Source organism: Mytilus galloprovincialis, chromosome 13 (genome assembly GCF_965363235.1).
Source record: "Mytilus galloprovincialis chromosome 13, xbMytGall1.hap1.1, whole genome shotgun sequence".
Lineage (NCBI taxonomy): Eukaryota > Metazoa > Mollusca > Bivalvia > Mytilida > Mytilidae > Mytilus > Mytilus galloprovincialis.
In genome coordinates this window covers 50,903,352-50,929,735 of record NC_134850.1, presented here as the reverse complement: position 1 = coordinate 50,929,735, position 26,384 = coordinate 50,903,352, and the positions used below count along the sequence as shown (strand labels likewise).

The 26,384-nt window shown below is 30.8% G+C and overlaps 1 protein-coding gene across 2 annotated transcripts; it reads left to right on the top strand.

Moving 5' to 3' along the window:
* The first annotated feature begins 1,388 nt into the window (after window positions 1–1,388).
* LOC143057839 (uncharacterized) lies at window positions 1,389–17,348 on the top strand. Of its 2 annotated transcripts, XM_076231268.1 has the most exons (11): window positions 1,389–1,565; window positions 7,025–7,160; window positions 8,001–8,135; window positions 8,477–8,645; window positions 9,704–9,780; window positions 10,345–10,387; window positions 11,466–11,539; window positions 11,838–11,880; window positions 14,692–14,774; window positions 16,209–16,499; window positions 16,913–17,348. In XM_076231268.1, the coding sequence occupies exons 1-11, from the start codon at window positions 1,560–1,562 to the stop codon at window positions 17,011–17,013; spliced, it is 1,158 nt and encodes a 385-aa protein (XP_076087383.1). In that variant the 5' UTR covers window positions 1,389–1,559; the 3' UTR covers window positions 17,014–17,348. The 2 variants fall into 2 exon arrangements, with proteins under 2 accessions (XP_076087383.1, XP_076087384.1); XM_076231269.1 differs by lacking the exons at window positions 14,692–14,774; window positions 16,913–17,348 and having other exon boundaries at window positions 16,209–16,369.
* Window positions 17,349–26,384: the final 9,036 nt, after the last annotated feature.

Genomic DNA, 26,384 nt, shown 5'->3' with positions numbered 1-26,384 from the left:
GATAAGTCCACAAGCAAAAGATTTAATAGTCCAGAGAACAACAACAAACATATTCCATCAACTAGAGACACCAAAGGATATCAAAAACAGTGAGACGCTTATGTAACTAACATGCACTCTCGAATATCCATTAACCATAAAAAATACCCATCAAAAATATATATATGCATGTTGGAAGTACAAAATATCAAGACACGTCGTATAGCAATGCAAATTCCAACTCGGGATAACAGTGCTGGAATAGTTCACGTTCGGTACTTAGCAGACAGACAAAGTAGATGTTAAACCACAATCTTAGACGTGGTAATAATGTCATTAGTAAATTAAGACACAGACACATCGTATAGATCAACCAATTCGTGTTGATGTCTGTAAAATTAACGGAGTGTCATTTTAAATCTGTCCGCCTCATAACTCTGTTGGAGGGGTTTCTTCTGATCGAGCAGACCCCTCAATAAGAAGTCAGTATAGTATGAATATGCACAAGCAAAGCGTATCAATTAATACATGCATAAAACCAACCCTAAACTTGTCTTTAGAACTTTGGTATTTTTTGACAACTTTACTGCAAAGAACTAACTCATCAAAGATAACAAGCTTATAGTTAAGTAAGTCAAACGCGCGATTCCTTTAAACAAAACTAATCAGTGACACTCAATAGTTCTAGTTGAATAGTCAAATTAAATACAAAGTGGAAGTGCATAAATAACTGAAAATATCAGAAGGTTTTGCCAAGCGGGACTTCGCCAATCCAACCCTATGGATAGAATCATCTTGATGTTTTGCTGCTTTTGGGACTGACAATTCAACATTTCCTTACGAATAGTATGGAAGTTAACAGTAAAATAAACAAAAGATCACAATTTCAAATGACGCCAATTATTTAAACGTGTACCTTACAATGTAATCAGGAAGTCATAAATACACAGCAACCAAATTGATAAATCTTTAACTCAAAATAACTAATATCGTACAACTTTTTTTTTATGGCTTTCAAACTTCTTGCCGAAATTTTATTTGAAAAAAAAACCAATTAAAAAACGACAAAGCAATAATTATCCCGACAAACGTTATGATAAACTTTGCTTCCAAACAATATCTAAAAAAAATGTCATTACTTCAATTAACTAAAAAATATCTTTTTAACTTTATTTTACTCTTATGGTGCATAATAATTTAGCCTTTTATATCGTAAAAAAATGTAATAATGAAGATTTTGAAATACGTTATATTCAGTATTTGTCATGTTGTACATTAAGATATATTGTATCTGCTTTATCCAATAAAACGTTTGTTATTTATATATTTTCGCGGAAATCGTCTTAAAATAGATTTATTCTTTTTACGTAAATACCCAAGTTTAATTTTAAAATATAGGGCATCTACATGACGGACATTTTGTTTTTGGCTGGGAAATACAATTAGGAAAAGAAATCAGACTTACAACCGCTGCGTAATGAACAATAACTAAAAGTCTTACACCGTTTAAAAAACTGGCAGATTTAATTTCTAAAAAGAAGACTACCATTCGAAGCCGCAGAACAGGATGCAGCTTCCGAATGAAGGTAATTATATGTTCAATTTTATTAACTAAACGAATGAATAATAGTTAAAGGATTTCATCGATCAATCTGAAACTGGTTGTCAAGATATGTAAAGGACATGAAATAAAATATATCAGTATCGGATCCAAGGGGGCTCCTGGGGGTTGGTAACCTCTTTTTTGGACGATGAATGCATTAAAATGCGGATATATTTTGCAACCCCTTTAACCTATGCTGGAACCACTTATTGTTATTTATTGCTGAATTCACCCCTGTAATGGGATACACGTGAATGCATTCAATAAGATATGCTGTTATTGCAAAATATAAAAGCTTGTGAGAAAATTAAAGAAAGTCTGAACTGTATTAATAGATTATCGTTGAGAATATTCGGATAATGTAAAAATCAATATGTCAATTTCAGATTAAAACTCGTCAACTAGTGCTTCTATTTAATGTTGATTCGCTTAGCATGTAGTTCATTCCACAATTAAATATATTTTTTGACGCAACTAGTCTTGCTCCTTTTAGATATCAGGTTTTGTAGTACCTTGATATGTATGCACTGATTGGTAATACTATTTGAATATCCATTCACTATTGATGCCTTTGATGTAAGCTTTAATTTGTAGTCTCATTCGACTACGAAATTTTTTTGTTTTCTTTATATCGGAGAATATTCCTATCAATTTGGTGTTTGTTCTACCAATGCAACTTTAAAAAAGGAAGTCCACTAAAAGGCGTTCACCAAATCGACACACTGACGAACATCTTTATTTTATTAATATCTATCTTAATTTATATCATCTTTCTAAGCAATGCAACTGTTTAAACAAGTGTGTATGTAATTGTTATATGTTCATGGTAAGATACAAATGATTGTGCCAAACATTAAAAAGCTAAATTTAGCAAAGTTTAAGTATCTGCCTTCATGACCCTTTTTCATGAACATAGAAAGGAATAGAAACTAAATGAAGTTGAATTTGTAAGTTCTAATACAATCTCTTAAGAATACAGAACAGCTAGTGATTCCAAGTATTTGATTGTTATTTCATATCTGATTTCTCTGAATTTTGTTTGGAATATCCATAGCGCATTTGCAACTTGATATTAAGAAAATATTTAATCTATCAAAAAAAAAAAGGTTCTATGTATATTATAAAAATATTCAACATTATGTCAAAGATATTACATTTCTGCCTTGCCTCTTTTCTCCTAAGTTTTCTGTTGTTTCTGACATTAAATGTATTAGATATTTGCTTTTTACAATTTTGATAAGGAATGGGTCGTAACTGTTCTGTTCCATATAATGTTATGAATATGTTGTTTGATTGTGAATGAGACAACTATGAACCAAATAATGAAGAAATACGTTTCCGTACGGCCTTCAAAAATAAGCAAAACTTATCCCGTATTGTAAACTGTTATGCAACGACATAAAATACGAATTAAAACGGGATAACCTATAGCAGCCTGATGTGTATGTATAAAATCAAAATCGTTTATACATTCACATGTATTTTTATTCGACTGTAATATACAAGTGAGAGGTTAAGCTAGCGATTAAACCAGATTAAATCCACCATTTTCGACATCAACAGTGACTTTAACAAGTCAGGAATATAAAAGGTGTTATCCATTCGTTTGGTGTTATAATTTTTGATTTGATTTTGTTCGTTTCGTTTAGAACTTTTTGTTATATTACTTTTTACATGCATGTTTGTATGTTGTCAATCAAGATCTGTTTAGTCAGTTTTTAGGCACTTTATTGTTGATAGAGAGCATATATTGAACATTTTCAAAATTGAATTGCACAGTCTCTATATTGTTAAAGTCTAGAATGTATCACAGTGAGTAAAACAGTTGATGTTTTATTTCTAAATATACTGACCGCTTTATCCTATGACTAATTAGATTAATAAAGATAAAAATTATAAGGCACTTTTTATGCTGAATCAAATTTTATCGTATATCAAAGTAGGAAGATGTGGTATGATTGATAATGAGACAATTTTCCATCAGAGACAAAATAACATATAAGTTAACTATATGTCACCGTATGGCCTAAAACAATGAGCAAATCTTGTATGACATAGTCATCTATAAAATGCTCCGAAATGACAAAAGTAAAACAATGTAAACGAAAAAAAACTAACAATGAACGAAAACAAATATGACATACTGCAATAAATGATAACCGACGAAGTACAGGCTCCTTACGTGAGATAGGCACATACAGATTGTGGTGGGTTTAGACTAATTTGCTTACCGCAATCTCTCCTCCTGATATTTAGCAGTGATATAACAGTTAAACTTAAGAACAATTTTTAATAATCTGTTAAAAATGCTTTACTTGACCTATCGCAGTAAAAGATTGTTCCTTTGCCGCCGTGTTTGCTTTAATATCGTTACTTGTTACTTACAAACAAAATATGTTTTAGGGTCTAGATAGGGATCTTCATTTCTGTACGAGAATTTTTTTATTCTTGAATGCGTTTGTCCTTTATTATCTAAACCCTATCCAGATCCTCAAACTTATTCTCCGTGCATTAAAAAATCTTCTTGCAATAATTCGCATCTCGTTTATCAATATCAATTCCAATATTTGAGGAAACTACTAAAGAGTGTATCGTCCTTAACGTTTATAAGAGAGAAAAAAATGTGCAATACTCGTTTGATTAAGTTTTGTAACAATTCCCTTTTCCAATTGAATACCTTAGTATTTATTACTTACTCACATTTTTTACTTTTTTTAGTTAACATAACATACGATTTCATGATTTCAAATAATACCAATTAATTGTCTGGCTTTAAATTACCTATAGTTGACGCACACCTATATTAAGCAATAATCCTAACCTTGAAGAAATGGATATATATAGGTTTTCAATATTCCCTTATCTATTTTGGTTTCGTCTTAAACATTCGAGAATATTATGATAATAACAATTTGAATTATAAAAGTTTCTTTAAATTAGGAAATATTATATGCTAAATATGTTAAAAAAAATAGAATGAAGAATGAACACAAAGGTTTTCATGATACAATACATTATATCTATAAGTCATGGTATGACTGAAAGTTTTTGTCTATTAATTCGGTCCCGTCATACCGATAATTGATGCAATATTGCAATATATGCGCACGGTATTGCCGTCGATACTCTCGCTTGTTAAAGAACTCGATTTAATTAATCCTACAAAAATTCAGATTCTGTTGAATTTTTTAGAAATAATTAGTATCTATAGATATCAAGTCATATGATTTTCTATATTTGGATATTGGATACAAGAAAGTTTTTTTATAGCAAACAGCAGAACGATATTTTTTAATTCCATTGCTTGGGCTCATAAAGAGTATAAGAAACTTAATCGATCTAATTTAGAATCCTTGATGTGATGGTAGCATAACGTACATTGAAATACACACAAATACCACTTCTGACTGAGAATACCTAACGGCTTTTTATAATGATTATAATAGGAAAAATTGTTTTAAATCTTTTTTCTACTGTGACATTACTCATTGTTAGATACAATGTTATTGAGTTCTTGTGACAGCAGGTACGGTCGGTAAGAGATGACAAATTGTAGCTTAAAAAAGTAAAATAACAAATATACCGAACTCAAAGGGAAATTTAAAACGGAAATTCCCTAATTAGATGGCAAAATCAAAAGCTCAAACACCTCAAACGCATGGATAACAACTGTCATATTCCTGACTTGGTAGAGACATTTTCTTATGTTAAAGATGGTGAATAAAACGTGGTTTTATAGCTTGCTTATCCTCTCACTTGTTCGAAGGTCGCGTCAAATTCCAGTATATTGACAATAATGTGAGAGAAAAGTATTTACAAAATAGGTAAAATTGAAAATGAAAGGGGCACAGAGATCAACATTGTGTAATAGTTCTAATCACTTCAAAAGCAAATAAGTATGACAACAAAGAAAACACCAAAAAAAAAAGGCATACATATAAAGCAAATTCAAATTTCAACTTTCAGCTGAAAACCTCATTAACAAATTTGATGTAACATACAAAAAAGAAAATCTAGACATTTAGGCAATAGATGTTCATCGATGTTCAAATGTCCCAATGTCAAATGGATTACAGACTACTGTGGACGTTTCGTCCACGAGGGTATCACCACCCCAGTAGTCAGGACTTCGATGTTGACATGAATATCAATTGTATGGTCATTTTTATAAATTTCCTGTTGCAAAACTTTGAATTTTTCGAAAAACTGAGAATTTTCTTATCCCAGTAATAGATTAACTTAGTCGTATTTGGCACAACGTGTCGAAATTTTGGGTCCTCAATGCACTTCAACTTTGTACTTGTTTGGCTTTATAACTATTTTGATCTGAGCGTCACTGATGAGTCTTATATAGACGAAACGCGCGTCTGGCGTATTAAATTATAATACTGTCACCTTTGATAACAATTAAGAAGCCAAATTAAAGTAACAAACAATATGAATGGAATTAAAGGAACTCTAAAATAAGCGGAGAGGGTGTATTGATAGTGAAAGCGTTTCATGTATTTACCACTAGCTATATGTGTCTAAACTCGGTCTGGTATCTAAATATCTTAGATCTTAGACTGAGAAAACAATTCAATATTGAAATAGAACACAGCCATATCGTATCGAACAACCAATTCGTAATGATGACCGCAAAACTTGTGAATTGTTCCTTTCGGTCATTTTTCTTAATAATGATGTTGGAGCAGTTTTTTCTTTAAGGAGCATATCCTGGTAATCAAATCCATAGGAACATAAACGGACAATTCAACTTGTCTTTTGGAAAGTAGAAATCATCATATTTATCATATAAACTGGTTCAGTATTTCAGCAACCCTCTTACAAGGAAATAATGACATGAGACGATTACCAGAGTTTTCAACCTTGAAAAATTCTGTGTACCATGGTTGTTTATTGACAATATCCCCAATTTATTAAGTACATGTTTTCCGCATTCTTAACGTAAAGACGAATGAACCAAAAATTTGTATTGTTGAAAGAAAGAATGCCCAGCAAAAATACAAATTTCATGCTTCAAAAATGGACAGACCATTCTTAAGAAAATTTCTGATTTAGACAAAAGGTCAATAATGCACGAAACATGAGATGTAGGTCATAACTAATGACGACAACAATGTGTTCGTCTTCACCGAGGAGAAAACTTTAAAATATTAATCGTATCCACATAGCTGGAGGGAGGGACTAGATAACTAGATAGATAGAGCTTTGCAAATGTCCGAAAAAAATGAAATAATGCATGACCAAACATCATTCTTATAAAAAATAAAAAAGCTTGAAAATCAATAAAACACAAGTTCACTTGTAGGGAAAGATTGTCTATAAAAGATGTTTAGCAATATGGTATAAAAAGAAAAATTTTTGGTTTTATAAAATTACATAATACCTTTTGTATATTATAGCTTCATCGTGTATATCTTACATGTACTTCTTTTGCAGAACATAAACATCGTTCTAGTCTTCACAATTCTAACCATTCAATACGAACAGAGTTTGGCTAAAGAGTGTCCTAAGAATTATATCGATAGGACTGACTGGAAAGGTTTTTGTTGTGAAAAGGTGACATGTCAACCAGGTAATTGATGCAAGGAGGAGGTTTACTAAGGGCTAACCATGGTTATAAGATTTTAGGGCTTTTTTTAAATCTCGCAACAATACTATAAACTTCACATATTAATAGTTGTGATTCTACTATTTTTATCAACCATGACACCTGTTGATTACAAAACATTTTAAATTGTATGTTGCAGTCACGTTTTTTCTAAACGGATTATTCCAAAAATGCACAATATCATCATTTTTAACACTTTTTCAAGAAAAAAAAGAACGCTATCTTTGGAGCCTATGACGTACTGTTATTACTGTTATGACTGTTGAGAAGAATTTGCTTTACTTAGCATGAAGGCGTTTGAAAACAATTTCAATTAGAAAGCTCATTGTGACCTCTTTGGCGTTGTTATGATAAAGTTAAAATTCAAGGCCATATTGTGCCAAAAGTGAACAATGTCTTTGGCTAAAAAATAGTTTAGGTCTAGAGTATTGCCAACCAAAGAGATATGTATTGTAGAAATGAATATCTGATGCAATATAATTGGTACTTTTAATGTTATTATCACATTTTTCCTCATAAAAGTTTTATCTTATCAAATATAATTCATTTTTCAAATATCTATTATAACATTACCTATGCTCTTCGACTTTATACTTGTTTGGCTTTATAACTATTTTGATATGAGCGTCACTGATGAGTCTTATGTAGACGAAACACGCGTCTGGCGTACTAAATTATAATCCTGGTACCTTTGATAACTTTTTATGATTTTATCCAGAATTTCAATCACTCTGGTTTTTGTGGTACTTTTATGAGTATTATGGTTTGTCGGTCTAGTCTGAATTACTGTTTTATTTTATGTAGGAACGTATGTTGAGAAATGTTTAACTGACCACGGAAAAGATATATGTAAGCCATGTCCTAAATCAACTTGGATGTTGGATGATACTAACTCGGACTTACCTTTACCATGTGAGGAATATGACTCTTGCCCTTTCGGTAAATATCTGATTTATTAGTAATTCAACAAAACTTTGGTTCTTCCAATACGTTATCACGAATAAATATTAAAAATAAACAAATGAAACCTACACCAGTTCAAACTCAAATTGTTTCTAAAATTATACCACCATAGAATTGTTGATTATCGAAACGATAGAAAAAATCATAAAAATTAAGTGTGCATTCAACAACCTTAAGTCGAAGAAAAATACAGACTTTTTGTTAAGGTTTTGCGATAACTAGAACTGTTTTGTTTATAACGAAATTCTTTATAAAACAAACATAGTTACTCTAAATTATTATTAATTAATTAATGTAAATAATTTGCATCCTAACAGGATCAATCAGAGTAGATTACCTGCCAGACTTATCAGGGTGTCATCTACCCTGTATGTGTGATACAAATAAAAACTTTTTTGGATTTGATAGCTGTAATTGTAAAATATTTTCTGGAAAATGTCCAACTGATACAGTATTGGCTCTGAATGGATCTTGTTTACCAAAAAAGTATGTCTATGTTTTATCTCGCTTTTGTATATCATTTTCACAATTACCTTTAATTTGTAAACACATGGTGTTGCATTGTCTTGATATTATAGTAATATATATTTGTAGTTAATAAACAAACTGTTTATACAATATGATGATAGTTTACAAAGAGTATGTACCTGCTAAAGTGGTAAGTGCTGTTTATGAATAGAAATTCATTCGAGTTAAATCAATATAAAATTTGTGTAAGGAACTAGGTACTAGTATTTGATTGGGTAGTCCGAGATTGCCCTGACGTCTAATCGCTTTTAAGCTTACCCTACTCAAAAGAGCGGAGTGAGCTTTTTTCATCACTTGGCATCTGTCGTCGTCCGATAACTTTTACAAAAATCTTCTCCTCTGAAACTACATGGCCGAATAAAACCAAACTTTGCCTAAAATATTTTTAAGGTTTATTAGTTTTAAAATTGTATCCGATGACCCTGCCCATCATCAAAGATGGCTGTAATGGCTGAAAATAGAACATGGGGGAGGTAAAATGCAGTTCTTGGCTTATATCTCTAAAACTAAAGCATTTACAGCAAATCTGATGTGGGGTAAACATGTTCATCAGGTGACGGTCTATCTGAAATGAAATTTTCAGACGCATCATAAAACCCGTTGTTTGGTTGCTACCCCTGAATTAGTCATTTTAAGGAAATTTTGCAGTTTTTGGTTGTTATCTTGAACATTATAATAGATAGAGATAAACTATAAACACCAAATTGTTCAGCAAAGTAAGAGCTACAAAAAAGTACACATGACCAAAATTGTCAATTGCTGAATTATTGCCCTTTAAAGTCAATTTTTCGCAATACAATGTTGGAGTGTGTCCGTTGTTGAATATGCACATAGACCAATGTGAGCGACACAGGCTCTTTAGAGTCTCTAGTTAAGATATATAGGGTCATGGTATGTCATTGGATCTTTGTTGTTATGTGCAAACTCATATATCCTGTCTTTTGTGGTCTACCTATATTCAGTAAAATTTTCTGTTTATAGAACTGTTTATCTGCTGTTATTATTTTTATTTGCAGGATTGCTAATGAAGAAAATGACTTAAGACCTGACAACCCCGTCTACATTCCAATTGATGGAATCACAAACAAGTTTGGTAAGTTTGATTGCTTGCAAGAAAAAAAAATGAATTACATTTTATGATATATTCAAAATTTGTTATCAAGGAAATGGACCAAAAAGTGTATATTAAAAAATAAGAAGAAAACAGGATAATGTTTGGTTGATGATAATTATTCAGCAACCAATTCGTAATCAGTCTCTTGAAAAACATATTCGTAAATTCCAGAACCAATAAGGAAACAAAGTGCAAATGAATGAACATGTTTAGTCATTTCTTGCATGGCTTCGGTGGTTTAATACGATGCTTTCAGGCGAATGTAATATTGGAAAAACTTACCTGTTTTGACAAGCTTTGATGTGTTTTGTGTACTATTTGTTTTTATAATTTATCTCGTTCTTCTTTTTAATACTTAAATACATGGAATGCTGAGGTATTGTTTCTTACAATATACTTTTTATTTTGCAATTTTAAACGTAAATGCATAATGTGAAGCTAAACCCTTTGCCTTCTAATAATCGAGCATTTACTGTTGTATAAATTTGAAAATGGTATACAAATAATAGTTTAGGCTTCATTGCTATAATTCGTATACTTTAGAAACCAGCACAAAGGAAAAAGAACATGATGCACCTATAAAAAGGTAAAATAACATTTCGATATTTCAAAAAAATGTTTGGCTAAATATTTGATATGCATCTTTGACACATTTAAACTTTTAGCTATCTATGATGATGCTTTCTATTGATCGAAAAAATAGATCGTTTTCGAAATCTAAATGCTAGTCACAATTTAATGCATGTTTGCAAGATACTACCCTGATGATTGGCGACTATTTAAATTTGAAAAATGCACATTCATGGCGAGAACAGATCAATGTGGCATCATATTGAAATTTGTTCGACACGCTGAGCCGGATATTTTTTGACTCGCGCAAAGGATACCTGTACCCAAGAAGACATGTCAACATACTTTGACTTATCACTTTTGGCTCCTATTCGAACATTCTTTGTTCCTACACTAAAAAGGCTCGCGATAAGCCTAAAAGCTTCAAACACTAATTGCAGGTCTACCACGTAACAATCGAGACGGTCGGCAATTAAAAAAAGTGAAAGTTGCAATCAAAAATGATATTGTTTGGTGTATCGTCTATAGGAATAACAGCATATCTGTCACTGATGCGGGATAGATGATCCATTTGACTTTAAAGATAAGTGAAGCATGAAAAACTATCGATATTGCGCATGATTAGATCTTATACAGGATTAGCTTTCAATGTTTGAGTTTATAACGTTCATGTGTAGTTTGTACGCAACTCTTTCACTTAAATTTAAAAAAGTGAGAAGTAAATTATCATTTTCTAATTAAAAGTATGTTCAAAATATAAATTTTGCCATAAAATGATTAGAATCTTCTATTGTTTATTTGATGATATCAATTTATCTAAAGATACTTGGATTTGTATTAAAATGTACAAAGTACTCTCACCCATGTGTTGTTTGTTGTGAATATATAACCGTCTACACTAGTATATGATTAGCAGCATATCCTAACTTCCATTTTGTTTTTTCATTGGCTATCTTTTGACGGATATTACACTTCTGGTTCCTATTTTATAATGATTGGTTCAGTCATTACCAACTAATTTTCACATTTCTGCCAATAGACAGAATTTGAATTACATAATTGGTCTGCATTTGTCTTTTTGTATTTTATTATAGGCAAAATAGTGCTGTTGTTGAAAGGGAAGAAATTTTGAAATCTTATGATACTAGGACTGATTCATCTACAAGTGGTACGGAATAGAGCTTTCAATTGTGTTTTTCATATTGCAAGAAATTTCTTTAAAATAAAAAAAATAAGAAACATCTGTAAAAATGTATTTGTTGTTTTGTTTTCCTCAAACGCCATTTATTTCTTAAAACTTTCATAATCGTAAAATAACAGAAATATTCATAGCGATGAAATATATTTTACACATACTTTACGTATATCAAACAACGATATCTTGCTTATAATTTAATTAATTTGAGTTTGTTATTCATTGTTATTGAAGAATTTTGATGATTTACATTATTGAATTTATATTTCAGAAACAGAAATAAAAATAGAAAAGGGCAACATCGAAACTGAAAGGTAAATTGATTTACATTCCTCGTATAACGTTCATTTAAACTATCAGCCCTTGGTGTATCGTATACTAAGTAGTTAGTATTTCGGTACTGACACGATTTATAGGAACAAACCCTTCTTCAATTATACGTCTTTAAATTTAGAAATTACAAATAAACAAAGTTTCAACTATCTCAAGATAATTGACCTTAGATGGATTTTGCTATATTTCAGCTCCTATTTCATCATATATCTCTTCAATTGTTTAGGATCTTGAAATCCTTGGCTATCAAATATTCGGCTTATGAAGGTTAATTTAGAAGAGCGCTTCGGACACACGGAATTGATCAAGTATTGTTTTCCTTTTTTTTTTATCTGATTTATTCTTGTAAACAGCACGTAAACAGGCAAAATTTGCTCACGTGAATTTCACACGAATCTCACATGAAATTCATGTGAAAAATTTCATGTCAGATTCACCTCAAACGAGCTTATACATGAAACTCACGTGAAAATTTGCATTTGAATTTCACGTGAATTGAGATTCACATGATTCTCACGTGAAAAATTTCACATGAATTTCACATGAACTTTTCCAAAAAAAAATTTGAATTTTTAATGATTTTACTTTAGTATGAAAATTTAAATGTTGTTTGAATTACTTTATTTTAAAAATTCATGTGAATTTCACGTGAACAAAATTCAAGTGATTTTCATGTGAAATTCACGTGAGATTCACATGAGATTAATGTGAAACTAACATAAACTGATTTCACGTGAGTTTCACGTAAAAGCTCGTTTGGGGTGAAATTCATGTGAATTTCACGTGATATTCACATGAATTTAAATTCACGTGAAATTCATGTGAATGAAATTTGCCTGTGTATAATTGTTTACGTTTAGCTTCAAAATGATTGAAACCTTAAATATGTCTTTTAAACCTGACTTAACGGTAATTTGTTTGCTCTTTGTAGAATGTCGTACATTTATCTATAAGAGTTGTTTAAATCCTTTTCATTTGACTCGGTTGGATAGTTCTTACCAAATCTCATTGTTTTATATTAAAAGATAATTTACTTTTGCGATTAACAAAATTTGACAACACACTATTGGTTACTTTAAGTGCCACTTAATGATGTTTGTTAAAAATGAATAATAATTTTCAATTATAAATATCGGTCTGAACATGCGTGGACTAATTGCTTCCAGCAATACACGTTCATTAATCGTTCACTCAAAATTCACCATTCCCATTTATTAGCGATAAAAAGCTGAAATCCTACGCAATCAGCTAACGCTCAGGCAGTAAGCGTACTGCCTAAATGATGTTAGGTATTATTCTTAAATCATGAAAAATGTGTCCAGTCATTAATCTTAATGCCTAAAGTACAAATTCAAGAAAAATAAAAAGACCGTTAAAATACTGTTGGTACATAATTACACAACTAGAACTATAGAGTAAAAAAAATTGTGTATATTTATACGATACATATCTGTTAAGGTGTGCCTTCCTGGTTAGATGACCTATGTTACTATAATATTGTTAAGTATTTTCACACAATAATGTCATGCAAAACACAATCTGTACATGTAGTATAAATGAACTGTAACTTTTTTCATAGTTATGTATAGTCTGATTATGAAAATAAAATTCATACATTCACATATTCAATAATATTAATGGAAAGATTATCATTATATGAGTAAATTATTATATCTTTATTTGCCAACTTTTGACCATACGAAATCCAGCTCGACTAGTGAAGTGCGAATTTTTGTCTTATCATTTTCAGATAGAATTATCTATCCCTCTCATTCCATCAGAAATAATCACTTTTTTGTTACATATATTTTGTAATACAACAAAGAAATAAAGGATAATGCTGTAATGAATATGAAAAAATACAAAGTATTGATGATCTGTTAAATCAATATATTCTAATTTTTTTTTAAATTTGATATAAACACATTCTCATCCAGAATATTTCATAAAATGTACATTTACATGGAAGATGAAATTAAAATCCCAAAGTTTACTTATCGCCTGAAATATTGTTTGGCAATCGGTTGAATAATCATCATCAGGTTCCATGAATTAAGCTAAATGCCATTTCAGGCAATAAGTAAATGCCTAGACTTAAGCCTGTTGCCTAGGATGTAAGCCTTATGCCTAATTTTACTTATTGTCGCTAACATATAAACCTCATGTAATAACATTTTTCAAAAAGAATTTTATTTAAAAATATAACCCTACGCCTTCAAAGTAAAGGTTAATCATGATGTTGCTTCTAACGCAAAAACGAGTGCTCGTTTAATTTAGCTTTATATACAATGTATTTTGAAAAAACCCATTTATTAGTCGTTTACTAATTGTTCAACATGTTCAAGATAATGTAGTACTTGTATGCTATATGAAAACCCCTTCTATTAGTGATAATCCTGGAACGGTTCATTAATAAGCAGAATAACTTAATAAAAATCTGACGGTAAAGAATTTGTAGAAGAGTAAGATAATTGCATTATTCAGAGGAAACACCAGGAAATAACACTAAAATCCGAACGAAATGTACGTTTTAAAGGTTATTTCTATTTGCAATTTATGATTATGTCTTAAATTTTAATGAATGTGTATACCTTTTAGCAATCGAGACAAAATAGAGGAATTTCTGTCATTTTTTAGACATGAGGCTCACTATATGACTGCTTTTTGTTACGCAATTAGTAGCAAATATGGCTTGTATATTAAGGAGATGAGAATCCTATTATCATTTTTAGTCGCTAACATATATCTACTGGACAATATTTCGTGTAACCACCATTCAATTCTCTTTGCAGGATTGTTATAACAGTAGTGGTTACAGCACTGATCATATTTATCTTAATCACCATTGTTTTATATATAAAAACGAAAAAGAGAGGTAATTAAACTGTCAATTGTTCTTGAACAATTGAGAGGTCTTTCCTTTTGTAATGTAAAATACATGTTCAAATAGACGTAGAATGTATTGAAAAGCTTTAAAACACACTGAAAAACCTTTAAATAAGGTTAAAAACACCAAATTCGCTATATGGGACATGACCTTGGCCTTTGACCTTTTGACCTTTGTCAAGGTCATTAGTCCCCAATGTCATTGCCGAAGACCCCATGGGTCTAGGACCTTTGGTTATATAGTAAAAGATGATTTTGTCTTTCCAGAAACCTAAAACAGGTGTTATGCCCCTTAAAAAAAGATCAAATCTCTTCGGTCAAAATGTAACAAAGTTGTGCCGTAATGACCCAAACATTTTCCACTATTTAAAACTTCTGTAAGTATAATGGTTTCTGAGATTATCCCATAACAAGGTGTTAGGTCAAAGGTCAAGGTCAACATACAAATTTGACCTTGAGGTATTTTTCAAAGATACATAAATTGATGATGATTGGTGAAGATCCTAGGTGTCTACGACTTATGGTTTCTGAGTTTTGGTGGTCAACCGACACCGGTTAATTTTCATAGGGGCATAACCCTACCAGTGAGTCGTTGAATCTTTTCGATCCAAATGTAACGAAGAACCAGGGTCTGGTCCTGAGCAAATTTCACCCTTTGTTTTTTTTCTACCTATTACGGTTACGGTGTTGCAACGATAACAAGGTTTTTGGGTTTCGGAGGGATTACTCCGAACCGACAAAATATTTCGACTCACAGGGTGAGTTCCGGATAGGTATTCATGACACCGATACAAAGTGTGAACATGAAAGCGACACGTCTTACGGTTACGGAGGCTAACTTCGTCAAAGTTTGGCGGAACAAAAAGAATAATAATAATAATAATCAGAAGAAATACAGTAAGGTCTTTCCCTTTAGTAAAAGGAAAGACCTTAAATATGTAAAAACCGTTGTCACATATAAATATAAATTTAAGGATTTACTTAGGAAGCATGGGTATTGACAGGTTGATCTGGGAATGTCATCTGTAGAGTATCTGTTAATTTTGTCAAATTCAAAACTAGATTGACGAGAAAATCATGACATATTAGTCAAATCTATTTGCCTTTTTGTAATTTGTAACTTGATTGTATTGTCCACATATGTGTATTTGAACAATGAACATATTGTTTTTTACATGTAGCAAAAACAATCAGTCAGAATGATGCTTTTTTAGGTCACTGGAGAAATCTTTTTTCCAATAACGGAGACCATCAGACCTATAAACAAAGAAGTTTATTTAAAGACTTTAAAAATTGTAAATACCACTATTAACATCTTATATGAATATTCAGTTTCCCAAAAAAATCATTTGTTTGATTCAAGAATGAAGTGTATCAAAGTAGTGCCATCATTTATTACGTAGTCTTGTCATCCTCATTTCAGATACTCACGAATCTGAAAACCCTCCTCCGATTTCTGACGAAAAAATGACACTAGTTAAGTTTCGAGACAGACTAAAAAATGATTCGGTGATATTAATGTCAACAAACCCTCCTCCTATTCCGGACGAAGAAATTACTTTTGTTAAGTTTCCAGACAGAAGCAGAAATGATTCTGGGGTATCAATGTCATCCCATTCAGAGAATACTAATCTGATGAGAGACCAAGAACAAGACCAATTTTCGCCTAGAGTAAAACAGGTTGCCCTTGTATCACCTGTCCCTCGAGAACACGGTAAAGTATAGTTTAGTGTTTCTTCTTTTACATGTTTTATATTAATAACAAAATTAACAAAGATATATATTAAAGAGTTATAAATTTTGTTCACGCTGTGCATAAAATAGGAGAGTAGAGAAAACAAATTGCATTGTGAGTAAAATCCTTAATGACAAAAAGAAAACATGACAAAGAAACCGCAGTCCGAAGAAAATTTAAAACGAAAAGTCCCTAATCAAAAGTCAAAATTAAAAACTCAAACACATCAATCTAATCGATAAGACCTGTAATTTGTCTGACTTGGTACAGGCATTTTCTTAGGTAAATAGTGTTTCCCTTTAAAATACCATGCATATCTATGAACGAAAGAATGACAAAGAAAAACACCTTTTACACAATATATTGTTTTTTTTACTATTATTTTTTTTTAGCTGAACAAGAAAGTACAACCGTTGAACCATCAGAAGAAACAAACTTTGGTGGACCATGTCGCCTTGTGATATCAACTTCAACTCAGGAGCACAACATGTAGCTGAACAAGTATCAAATACCGTTGACTGAAATATTCTATAATTCATTTTCTTCACAAAATCAATCATCCCTTTCTTCACAAAATCAGGCAAAATATTGGTAAACAAAAAAAATCAGCATACTTTTTTATCAATTTGAAAGCTATTTTTTCCCCAACGGAATGTATGTTAATAGTGACAACACTTACCTATACTGATAGTAAGAAATTACTAAAAGCATTCGTTTTAAGATGATATTTTCCATTATTTTCAATTGGACTTATATTATTTTCTTAACGAATATTTTGCCTGATTCTCATAAACCAACCTTTGTGTATATGTGTAAATGTTCACTTTCCTTTTTTCCTTTGACGAGAGTTATGTCGGTCTATACGTCTACTTTTTCTTCCTCTTTATTACCATATGCAATGGTTTATTAATTTTTTCTCAAAATTATCAATTAAAAGGTCTGGGAGAATAGAGCAAAGATTAAACTTGGTGAGGAATGTTTCATTTTAAAGGTAAGAAAAAGTGTTGAGATGTTGCAGAAATCTTTTCCAAACATATTTGAAAAAAATGTCTTGAAAGTAATTCAAATCTTTAAATTCGTGTTCAATGAAAAGGAAAAGGTATAAATTTAGGGAAAAAAAGAAGGAACAAACTGGTAAATATATTTTTTTTTATAATAGTTGATGTTAAATGATTAAAATTGTGTGAATGGTATGTGTGCGTGTTTTATGAGTGTGAATAACTGTCACAGTCATCAACAAATAATACACAATCTTTTGAGGTACGGTACAATACTGCTAGACCACATATTTAAATATTAGCGACTTTCTTTTCGTTACTGAAAATATTTTAATAACGATTGATAATATTGCATCTATACCATTTTTTATTCATTTTATTTCTTTAAAACAAGATTGACCATGGAATAATATAGATTGTATAAGACAATTTGTATCTTTCCGATAATATTGACTTGTTTCCGGTTCAATTTTTTCTTTTGCTGGGAGATATTCAATAGCATCTTTTAAATAAATCATTTAAAGTTCTTCAAAATAAAAATAAAATACTAATGGTAATTGATGGAGAGTAGTAATATATAATGATCAAATACACATAGTTTCTATGATAAAAAGTAAATTGGCAACAGTTAAACAAATATAACAGTATCAACCTAAATGGAAAAAACTGTTTAAATGATAAAAATTGGTAAAATTAAACTAATTTGCAATAAGGTAAGTTAAGCCATGAAATTGGTATATTAAATATGTTACTTTATAGTTGATGTAAGAAATTATTCATTCTAAAAGTTTTGGTGATATTATTTCAGTTTATTAAGAAGCAATTTTGGTGATAAAAATTATCGAATAACTAATATATTTAGAATATTCAAATGTAGAGAGCTGTGATTCAAATGGGTGTTGTAAAAAAGCTTCATTATTGTCTAAATATGTCCTTAAAGACAGAATTTGACGGTCATTTTTATCAATACTGTAGAGAAACCCTACACTGTTTTACTTGTAAAATACGCTGTTACGACTGAGATGTATTGTACTCTCGAAAAAGTGTTCAGTTGTAGTAAAGGTGGTATAGGAAAAATAACAATTAATGTGTAACTTTTCATGAATTGTAAAATTAAGCTATACACTTCAAATTATAAGGTTCAAATCATCGAGTTTTAGTTAGGCTACAGTCAAAGCTGTTAGATTCAGAAATGCACAATAAAAATATAACTTTAATGTACAGGCTTTGATCCTAAGTGTTCTTTGTAAATATCATTTTTTTCAATAAAATCTCAGTCTATTAAAAAAAAGTCATCGTCAAGGTATTCTAATAGCAAATACTTTTTCTTAAAAAAAATTATAGATAATAATAGTGCATTTTAACTAAGTTTGATAATGGAAGTAAAAATTTTATACTCATTAAATTCTGAGATGGCCGTAACAAATGTTATAATCCAATACCATCTTCAAACAAGACTGAAGTGTAAACTTGTAGTGTATGAATGTTTTTGTTAAAGATATTGAGCAATTTGTATAGATTTTATTTTATTTTTAACATAAAGTCTTACAAATTTGACATATTCGTTTGGAAAATAATCGATATTTTCACAAATATAAAAAAATGTCATTTCAGAGACACTCTTTAATGCGTTATCGATTGGTACTCATGTGTAGTATCGATTAATACTGATCTAAATCCAAAATGTCCGAGAGTCTGTCCACTGATCGCCAGAGTTGCATGTTTCTATGAATTTTTAAAAAGTTTACAAAAAACTAAAATATTTGAGAAACAAAATTATTTGAGGAAAAAGACACATTTTATTAAAACTGTAAGTACTGCAGATGTGTTTCAATTTTTCAAAAGTTCAAAGGCCGCACAAGTGACCTACACAAAATAAAACTTATTTGTAAAAAAAATGATGATTAGTCTGATAAATTCATATCAGAAAGGCAAAAAGATAACCGTGCCACGTCAGTGACTTTTCCTATATTAAAGAAGTTGGAAACAATGTCTTTACATATTAAGTTCTGTGTTAAAAAAAAACTTTTTAATACATAGTCAGCAACTCTTGGTAAAGAGAAGCAGGATGGGACCAGAGGTATTTGGTGCGTAATGCTGTTAGATTTTGATACACTATAGTAAATATAAGTGTTATTATTTTACTACGGTATACGGAATATAAAATTTCAAACTGTGCATACAGGAGATACTCTTTATAAGAGGTTCTACTGTTTGCCATTGATAATACTTTAGCCAACATGTATATGATATGTATAATTATGTATCCATATACAGTTGTTATGTGGGATGTCTATGCATAAACACGACAAAGTGGCATGCAATCGTCTCCTATATGTCTGATTAAAGGTTTGATACGGTCTGAAGGTTGGTTTTGGTGTAAGGTCTGTTGTCAAAGGTCGATCCGATCATCAAAATTTGATTCACTTGTATACCAAATGATTGATTTAAAATCAAAAAAAAATGTTATCTTTTCTGACTCAAATAATACTTGTATGTTAAACCAGTATACAAACCTCAAAACGTAACAGGAAAAAATGTTTTTGTCACAGTTTAGATTTTATTAAAAATTTTAATCAAATTTGGAAATTAATGAAACAAAATATTTTCAAGTTTTTAATGAATAAGTAAGTATCTGTTTTAATTGTTTCCGACAGAATTGGACTGATATTAGTCGTATTTAGTCCTTGCTCTTGAACTCAAATTATATATGCTTCTATTACTTTTCTGCTACAAAAATTGTACATTTACAATACAAGATTTTGATCGACCGTCGTAAAGTGCACCATAGACCGTTCTGCTACGAAAAATGCACGGAAAGGGCTTCCTTTAGACAATGCAATACTTTATAAATAAAAATTTCACTGTCAATATAGGAAAAGAAACATGAGATTGATTCGATTGGTAAAGTATTTGAAACAAAAAGTAAAATATAGCTTTTCTGTAATGAAGGATTAAAGCATTTATTGTTGTCCTTGATCTTTACAGTTAATTTAGATCTTCAATAGTCAACAGTACTCTGATATTCACCAAAACAAATATTACTTACTATTGTCCTGATTTTGACAGTTTTTATGGGCTTTCCTTTTTCAATTTTCCTTCGAGTTCATTTTTTTTGTATACTTGTTATGGTACATATTCGGAAATTTTATCAATAAAATTCATAGATTACTGACGGGAAATTACTACAAATATATTATCATTCAGTTGTGAACAAAATGATCGGAAATGTTGGCATTGGCTCATTGGAAGTCCTTTCTTTGTATGTTTCTACGTAAGCAGGAAAAGACCAATAGGCGAACAATGTGTAAATAGTGTAAATATGTAAATTTATATTTTTATTAACCAATGTCTCCCTTATTTGTTGAGTTGATTCAATTGTATTTTAACATAGTTAAAACTGTTTAATGTTGTGTTAAAGGGGCATTAGCTACGGAAAATAAAAAAATAAATAGTAAGTGAATTTTGATATTAATAGAAAAATAATTTCAACATTGAAGGTGAAACCAGGATTAATTATTTGGTTGACTTATTCGATCCACAAAAAAAATCATTCTTATACTATTAATTAGTTGTCAGGCTTATAACAACGATGATTCACATATATTATAGGCCTATAATATGAAATCAAACAGACTATATAGCATGTGTTCGCTATATAGTTATAGATATAGGAAGATGTGGTATGAGTGCCAATGAAACAACTCTCCATCCAAGAAACAATCTATAAAAAGTAAACCATTATAGGTCAAGGTACGGCCTTCAACATGGAGCCTTGTCTCACACCGACCAGCAAGCTATAAATGGTCCCAAACATCTATATTATGTTTAAATCCGGTTATATGACCATCGGCAGTCTTCATATGTCACCTCGATGGTTTATAAGATGGCATCTAGACTAAATAAACATGAAATGCTCATAAAAATTATCGACTCTAATCATCGTAACCTGTTTATTTTAGATTTTTTTAAATTTTGAATATACATATAAGTAAGTTATCAAATATCAGAATTGGTGTCAAATCAGTGGACACAAATTTGACAGCTAATGCCCCTTTCAGAATCGTAAAGATTTCTATGTTTATTATTAATAATTAGAATTTTTAAATGTTTTTTTTAGATGTTGTTAATTAGTACTATTTTATGGTTATACGCTTGTTGCGGTTGCAAATTGTTTAAATTTGATGACGTTCTCTTGTATGTAATTTGGATATTTTACTATTTTTATTTCAAAATATTTGTATATCAACATAAAATACAATTTCCTACTGTTCTAAAATCCGAAGAAAGATTTAGTTTCTGTTTTGTCGTTTGGTTGTAATATTTGCATAATCTTCTTTAGATATAAATGTACAATTACAAACAAAAATCCTTCAGCAGTTGAAGATCTTTCTTTACCAAGGACGAAAAGAGAAATAATGTTAAATTTTAAAGCACAAAAAAAAAAACACTTCACAACATTGTAAAATAGAATTGAAAGATGAAAAAAGCCATATGTCAATGAGCCAGAAATCCAAGGAGACAAAACTCCTCTAGAGACAAATGTCAACATTGGTCCTGAAATATGATGTACAGCTTGCATCAGCATTAAATAACGTTAAAAAGAATATTATGAATTTCTATCTTCAACTTTTTCATTCACTTCCAACATTTTTAAATAGCTATAGCCTTTTCATACATATACATAACTAAGTACAAATATAATGAAGTATTTGGCGGGAAATTTTCGAAATGGAATTTATCAGATTTGCATATAAAACATATATATTGCAATAGAACATTTGAAATTAGAATCTTGCGTATGTGCACAATTTCCAACATGTACTACTTCTTTCAGTTTAACAATAAAGAGCGTGCAAAATAAATCACATTGGCGCCGGCTGAATAATTGTAAAAGTCTGTATAAATTGGAAAAGAAGTGATATAAAATTAATGTACATGGTACAATGTTCTCATGCAAAACTTTACATTTGAATCACTATGACCTTTTGTTGTATCTCAATGTTATTTTTGGGTTTTTTTTGGCATTCAAGTAATTACATTTTCGATAATCTATTTGATCAGTTCAAAATTTTAAGAGGCTTCGGGTGAGAAAAAGCTTTACACATTCCATAGACATCTGTCTTTTTTAAAGACTATATTTTGAACTCTAGATATCTTTTCGATATTTCGTGTCGCTTGGTTACTTACTCATTGACATATACTCAACTCCTATTTTTATTTTAAAACATATATATTTAAATTAAATATTCCACTTGAATATTAAGTGAGATTTTGAAATACATTGTATTTAAAGCATATGTTAAAACTTTTAGATTATAAGACACATTTATGCTTTCAACATCTTTGTAATTTTAATAAAATGAGGTTCGGTTCTTCATAGTGTTTTATTATACAGTTTCTATAATAACAATTATGTTTCTTTTGGTAATGGTTTAATATATTTGATTGTTTTTATTTTGCACAACTAATAAAATTTTGTATTCAACAAGAGTTTTGTTTAATTTTTTGTATTAAAACAAGATTGATAAACTGTTTATCGTTCTTACACAAGTATTTCAAATTCCAGACTTAAAGATAAATTGAAAGAGTTAATCCTGCTTTGTTAATTATAAAAGAATGACCAACGTATATACAAGTATGTAGTCTTGTGGAAATAAAAGAGTGACGAAAGAAAACAAAGGGGCATTCAAACTCATAAGTCGAACACTGAAGACTGAGTAACACGAGCAACATAAAAAAAACCCGGAGATGATCAAAGGTGTTTCGGAGTCTTGTTTTGGAAGGGTATACACACAGACACCACTTGTCCACATGTGGAGCCCGTCGTGTTGCTCATGTAAATACGAACCCGGTGATAGGTCTAATATAGTAGGTTAACTCCGGAGAAAATGAGAACGGGATTGTGGTACGGACGATTGAAACATATCTGTCGTCATGTGCGTAACGGTCATTCAGCTCGAGATGGCGGCCGTACAATTTTTGAAGGGATGATTTCAACTTCATCACTTGAAACTCTAGGTTTGGTAGCGTCCGTTTGACCATCAACATCAATCAAAGATATTATAAAACGAAACGTGTTCCCTGGAATATCGTATCAGATGGGAGATATATATCACATATGCAAGCGCTGCTGAAATGATGCTACATAGAAATTCACATTTTCTTTTTATTGTTTTTCGTACCAGGTGTGTCACCTCTTCCCCGGTTAGTCACCACTATTCCTTGTTAAGGGAAGGCATGAGCACCCACAATCACGTTAAAACCGTCACATTATTTGTGTGACGGTTTCAAATCAGGAGGCTGTATTTCAGACATTGTCGTAGGTTGTTGTCTCCCATACATGGTTTCCCTATATTGTTTTTAGCTTTAACAAGTCTGTTGGTTTTCTAATGTTTTTTTCATCATTTATTTTATGCCGTAGGATTTTAAAGTTTTTCTTGATTTTTCTTTGATTGTTGAAGGCCATAAGGTTATCTATAGTTATTCCGACTGGTCATGTTATTACTGATGACCTTAACATTGACAATAACACTTCTCTGCGAAATGTGTTATCCAAAGGTCCGAAATATCACGGACCTTTTTCAGATTTGGATCAGCTTTTTTGAACTTTTGCTGTTCAACTTTGTACTTGTTTTTGCTTTCGAAATTTTGTATCTGGGCGTCACTAGTAAGTCCTGTGTGGACGAAACGCACTCCTGACAAATTATATTTTAAAACTGGTGCCTTTTGTTAGCTATTATTCGAATGTTTCTTTGTCCAATATGTTCTCCTATTTATTTGTATTGTAGTCCTGTTATGTTGTGTTGTCATTTTAATGTTATATTTAACATTGCAATTAAAGCGGGAGGTTTTGCATGCCACAAAACCAGGTTCAGCCCACTATTTCTTTCTTTTGAAATGTCCTGTACTAAGTCAGGAATATAGCCATTGTTATATCATACGTTTCTATGTGTGTTACATTTTAACGTTGTTTTTCTATTGTGTCGTTTGTTTCTTCTTATATTTGAGTGTGAATTAACATTTTTATAAGACGTGTCACGGTACTTTTATATCCCAAATTTATGTATTTAGTTTTGATAATTCATTTATTATTCTCATCGGATTTTGTCTAATGCTTAGTTCGTTTCTGTGTGTGTTACATTTTAATGTGTCGTTGTTCTTTTATATTTAATGCGTTTCCCTCAGTTTTAGTTTGTTACACGGATTTTTTTTGTCTATCGATTTTTGAGTTTTGAACAGCGGTATACTACTGTTGCCTTTATTTAGGCAGCAACCATTTGATTTTCTGGGGGGGGGGGGGGGGTCTATGGATTTTTTTGGAAAAAAAGTGTGTTTCCAGCTTTTGGAGAAAAAAAATTGTTTTTGACCCTGGGAAAAAAATTTGTTTGTTTCACCCTCAGCTGCCACTAAATGTAATGCTACAATGAAAGAAAATAATGATTTTGACTTGTTGCCGAAGGCGAAAAAAAAAGTTTGTCCGGGAAAAATAGTCCATAGCCCTTCCCCTCCAGAAAATCAAATGGTTGCAGCCTTTTAATCCTTGAATTCGAATCAAAACTTATAAATGGTGAATTCCGTCTAGAATTATGCCAGGTAATAAGTTCAACGGGAAAAAGAAGAGGTAGATTCTCTTTCTGAATGAATTATGACTGCAACGTCGTTTATACAAATAAGATTAAAATTTGAATGGGTCTACAGATACTGATGCGTCATCAATTTTCAAAAACCAAAATGTTGCAAAGCATTCATTCTACCGATATCGACATGAAAAATAAGTTACCCGAAGATAAAGCCCCAACACAACATCGTTTTTGTGAAATGAGACTACATAAACAGTTGACAAATGAAGTAGGTATAGACAATTCATTCGGCAAGAAGGACATGTAAACTTCTAATTTACATTCTGCAGAGAGTATGCCTTAAGGATGTACTTAGGTGAGGTTAGGTAAAAATTAAAAAAATTAAGAAATTAAAATTGATACTATAAGCTGGTAGAGCATCAATTAAGGAAGATAAAGATAAGCTAAAAATATTGATAGGTCATCGACCTCCTTTTCGAGATATTTGAGATTTAAAAATATGGCGGGAAAAGGCTGACTCGGATTTTTACCTTATATTTGCATTGGTACTTTTTGTGTCTCAAAACAAAAGAAAGAAAATCAAGAATCCAAATATTTTGGTAAATGACCTTTCATGAGCTATTAAGTCTTATATGAAAAAATAAATTGGTGTTATGGGGCAAAATCTTTGACATTGTATTGTATGGGAAAACACCAAGGAGTCAGAACATTTGACACAAATTCCAAAACCCTCACCTAAGTACATCCTTAAGAACTGTATTATTTTCATACCTTGAACGACAAAATTATTTTATATCTTTACCTGTGTGACGTTTACGTTCCAGAATGACGTCAAACGCGCCGTGTTGATCTGGCCATTCGGTTCCAATGCTTAAAATCTTACAATCGTGTATGGGTGGATTTAACATACATATAAAATAAAATTCAAAAATAAGGAAGCAATGAATGAGGTTGTTAAATTTGATATATGCATTTTGTGCTTCTTTGTCAAATAATTGTTTGTTTTTATTGTTATTAGGCTTGTTCATCCTGTCATTACTGTTTATAATATTCTCGTATTCTTGTTTTTCATTTTTGCTAATGTGCTTTGTCAATATGCCTTTTGGTGTAGCTTCGAAAACTTGTTTGTTGCTTGGCTTTCATATTTGCTTATGTGGTTTGTCCATGCCTTTTTATATTTCTTTGTTAATGTTTCGATGTTACAAATATGACGTGGCTATTTACTTATACATCCCGTCATTGTGTTATTGTATTATGGTAAATTTGTGTATTCTTGTCTTTAA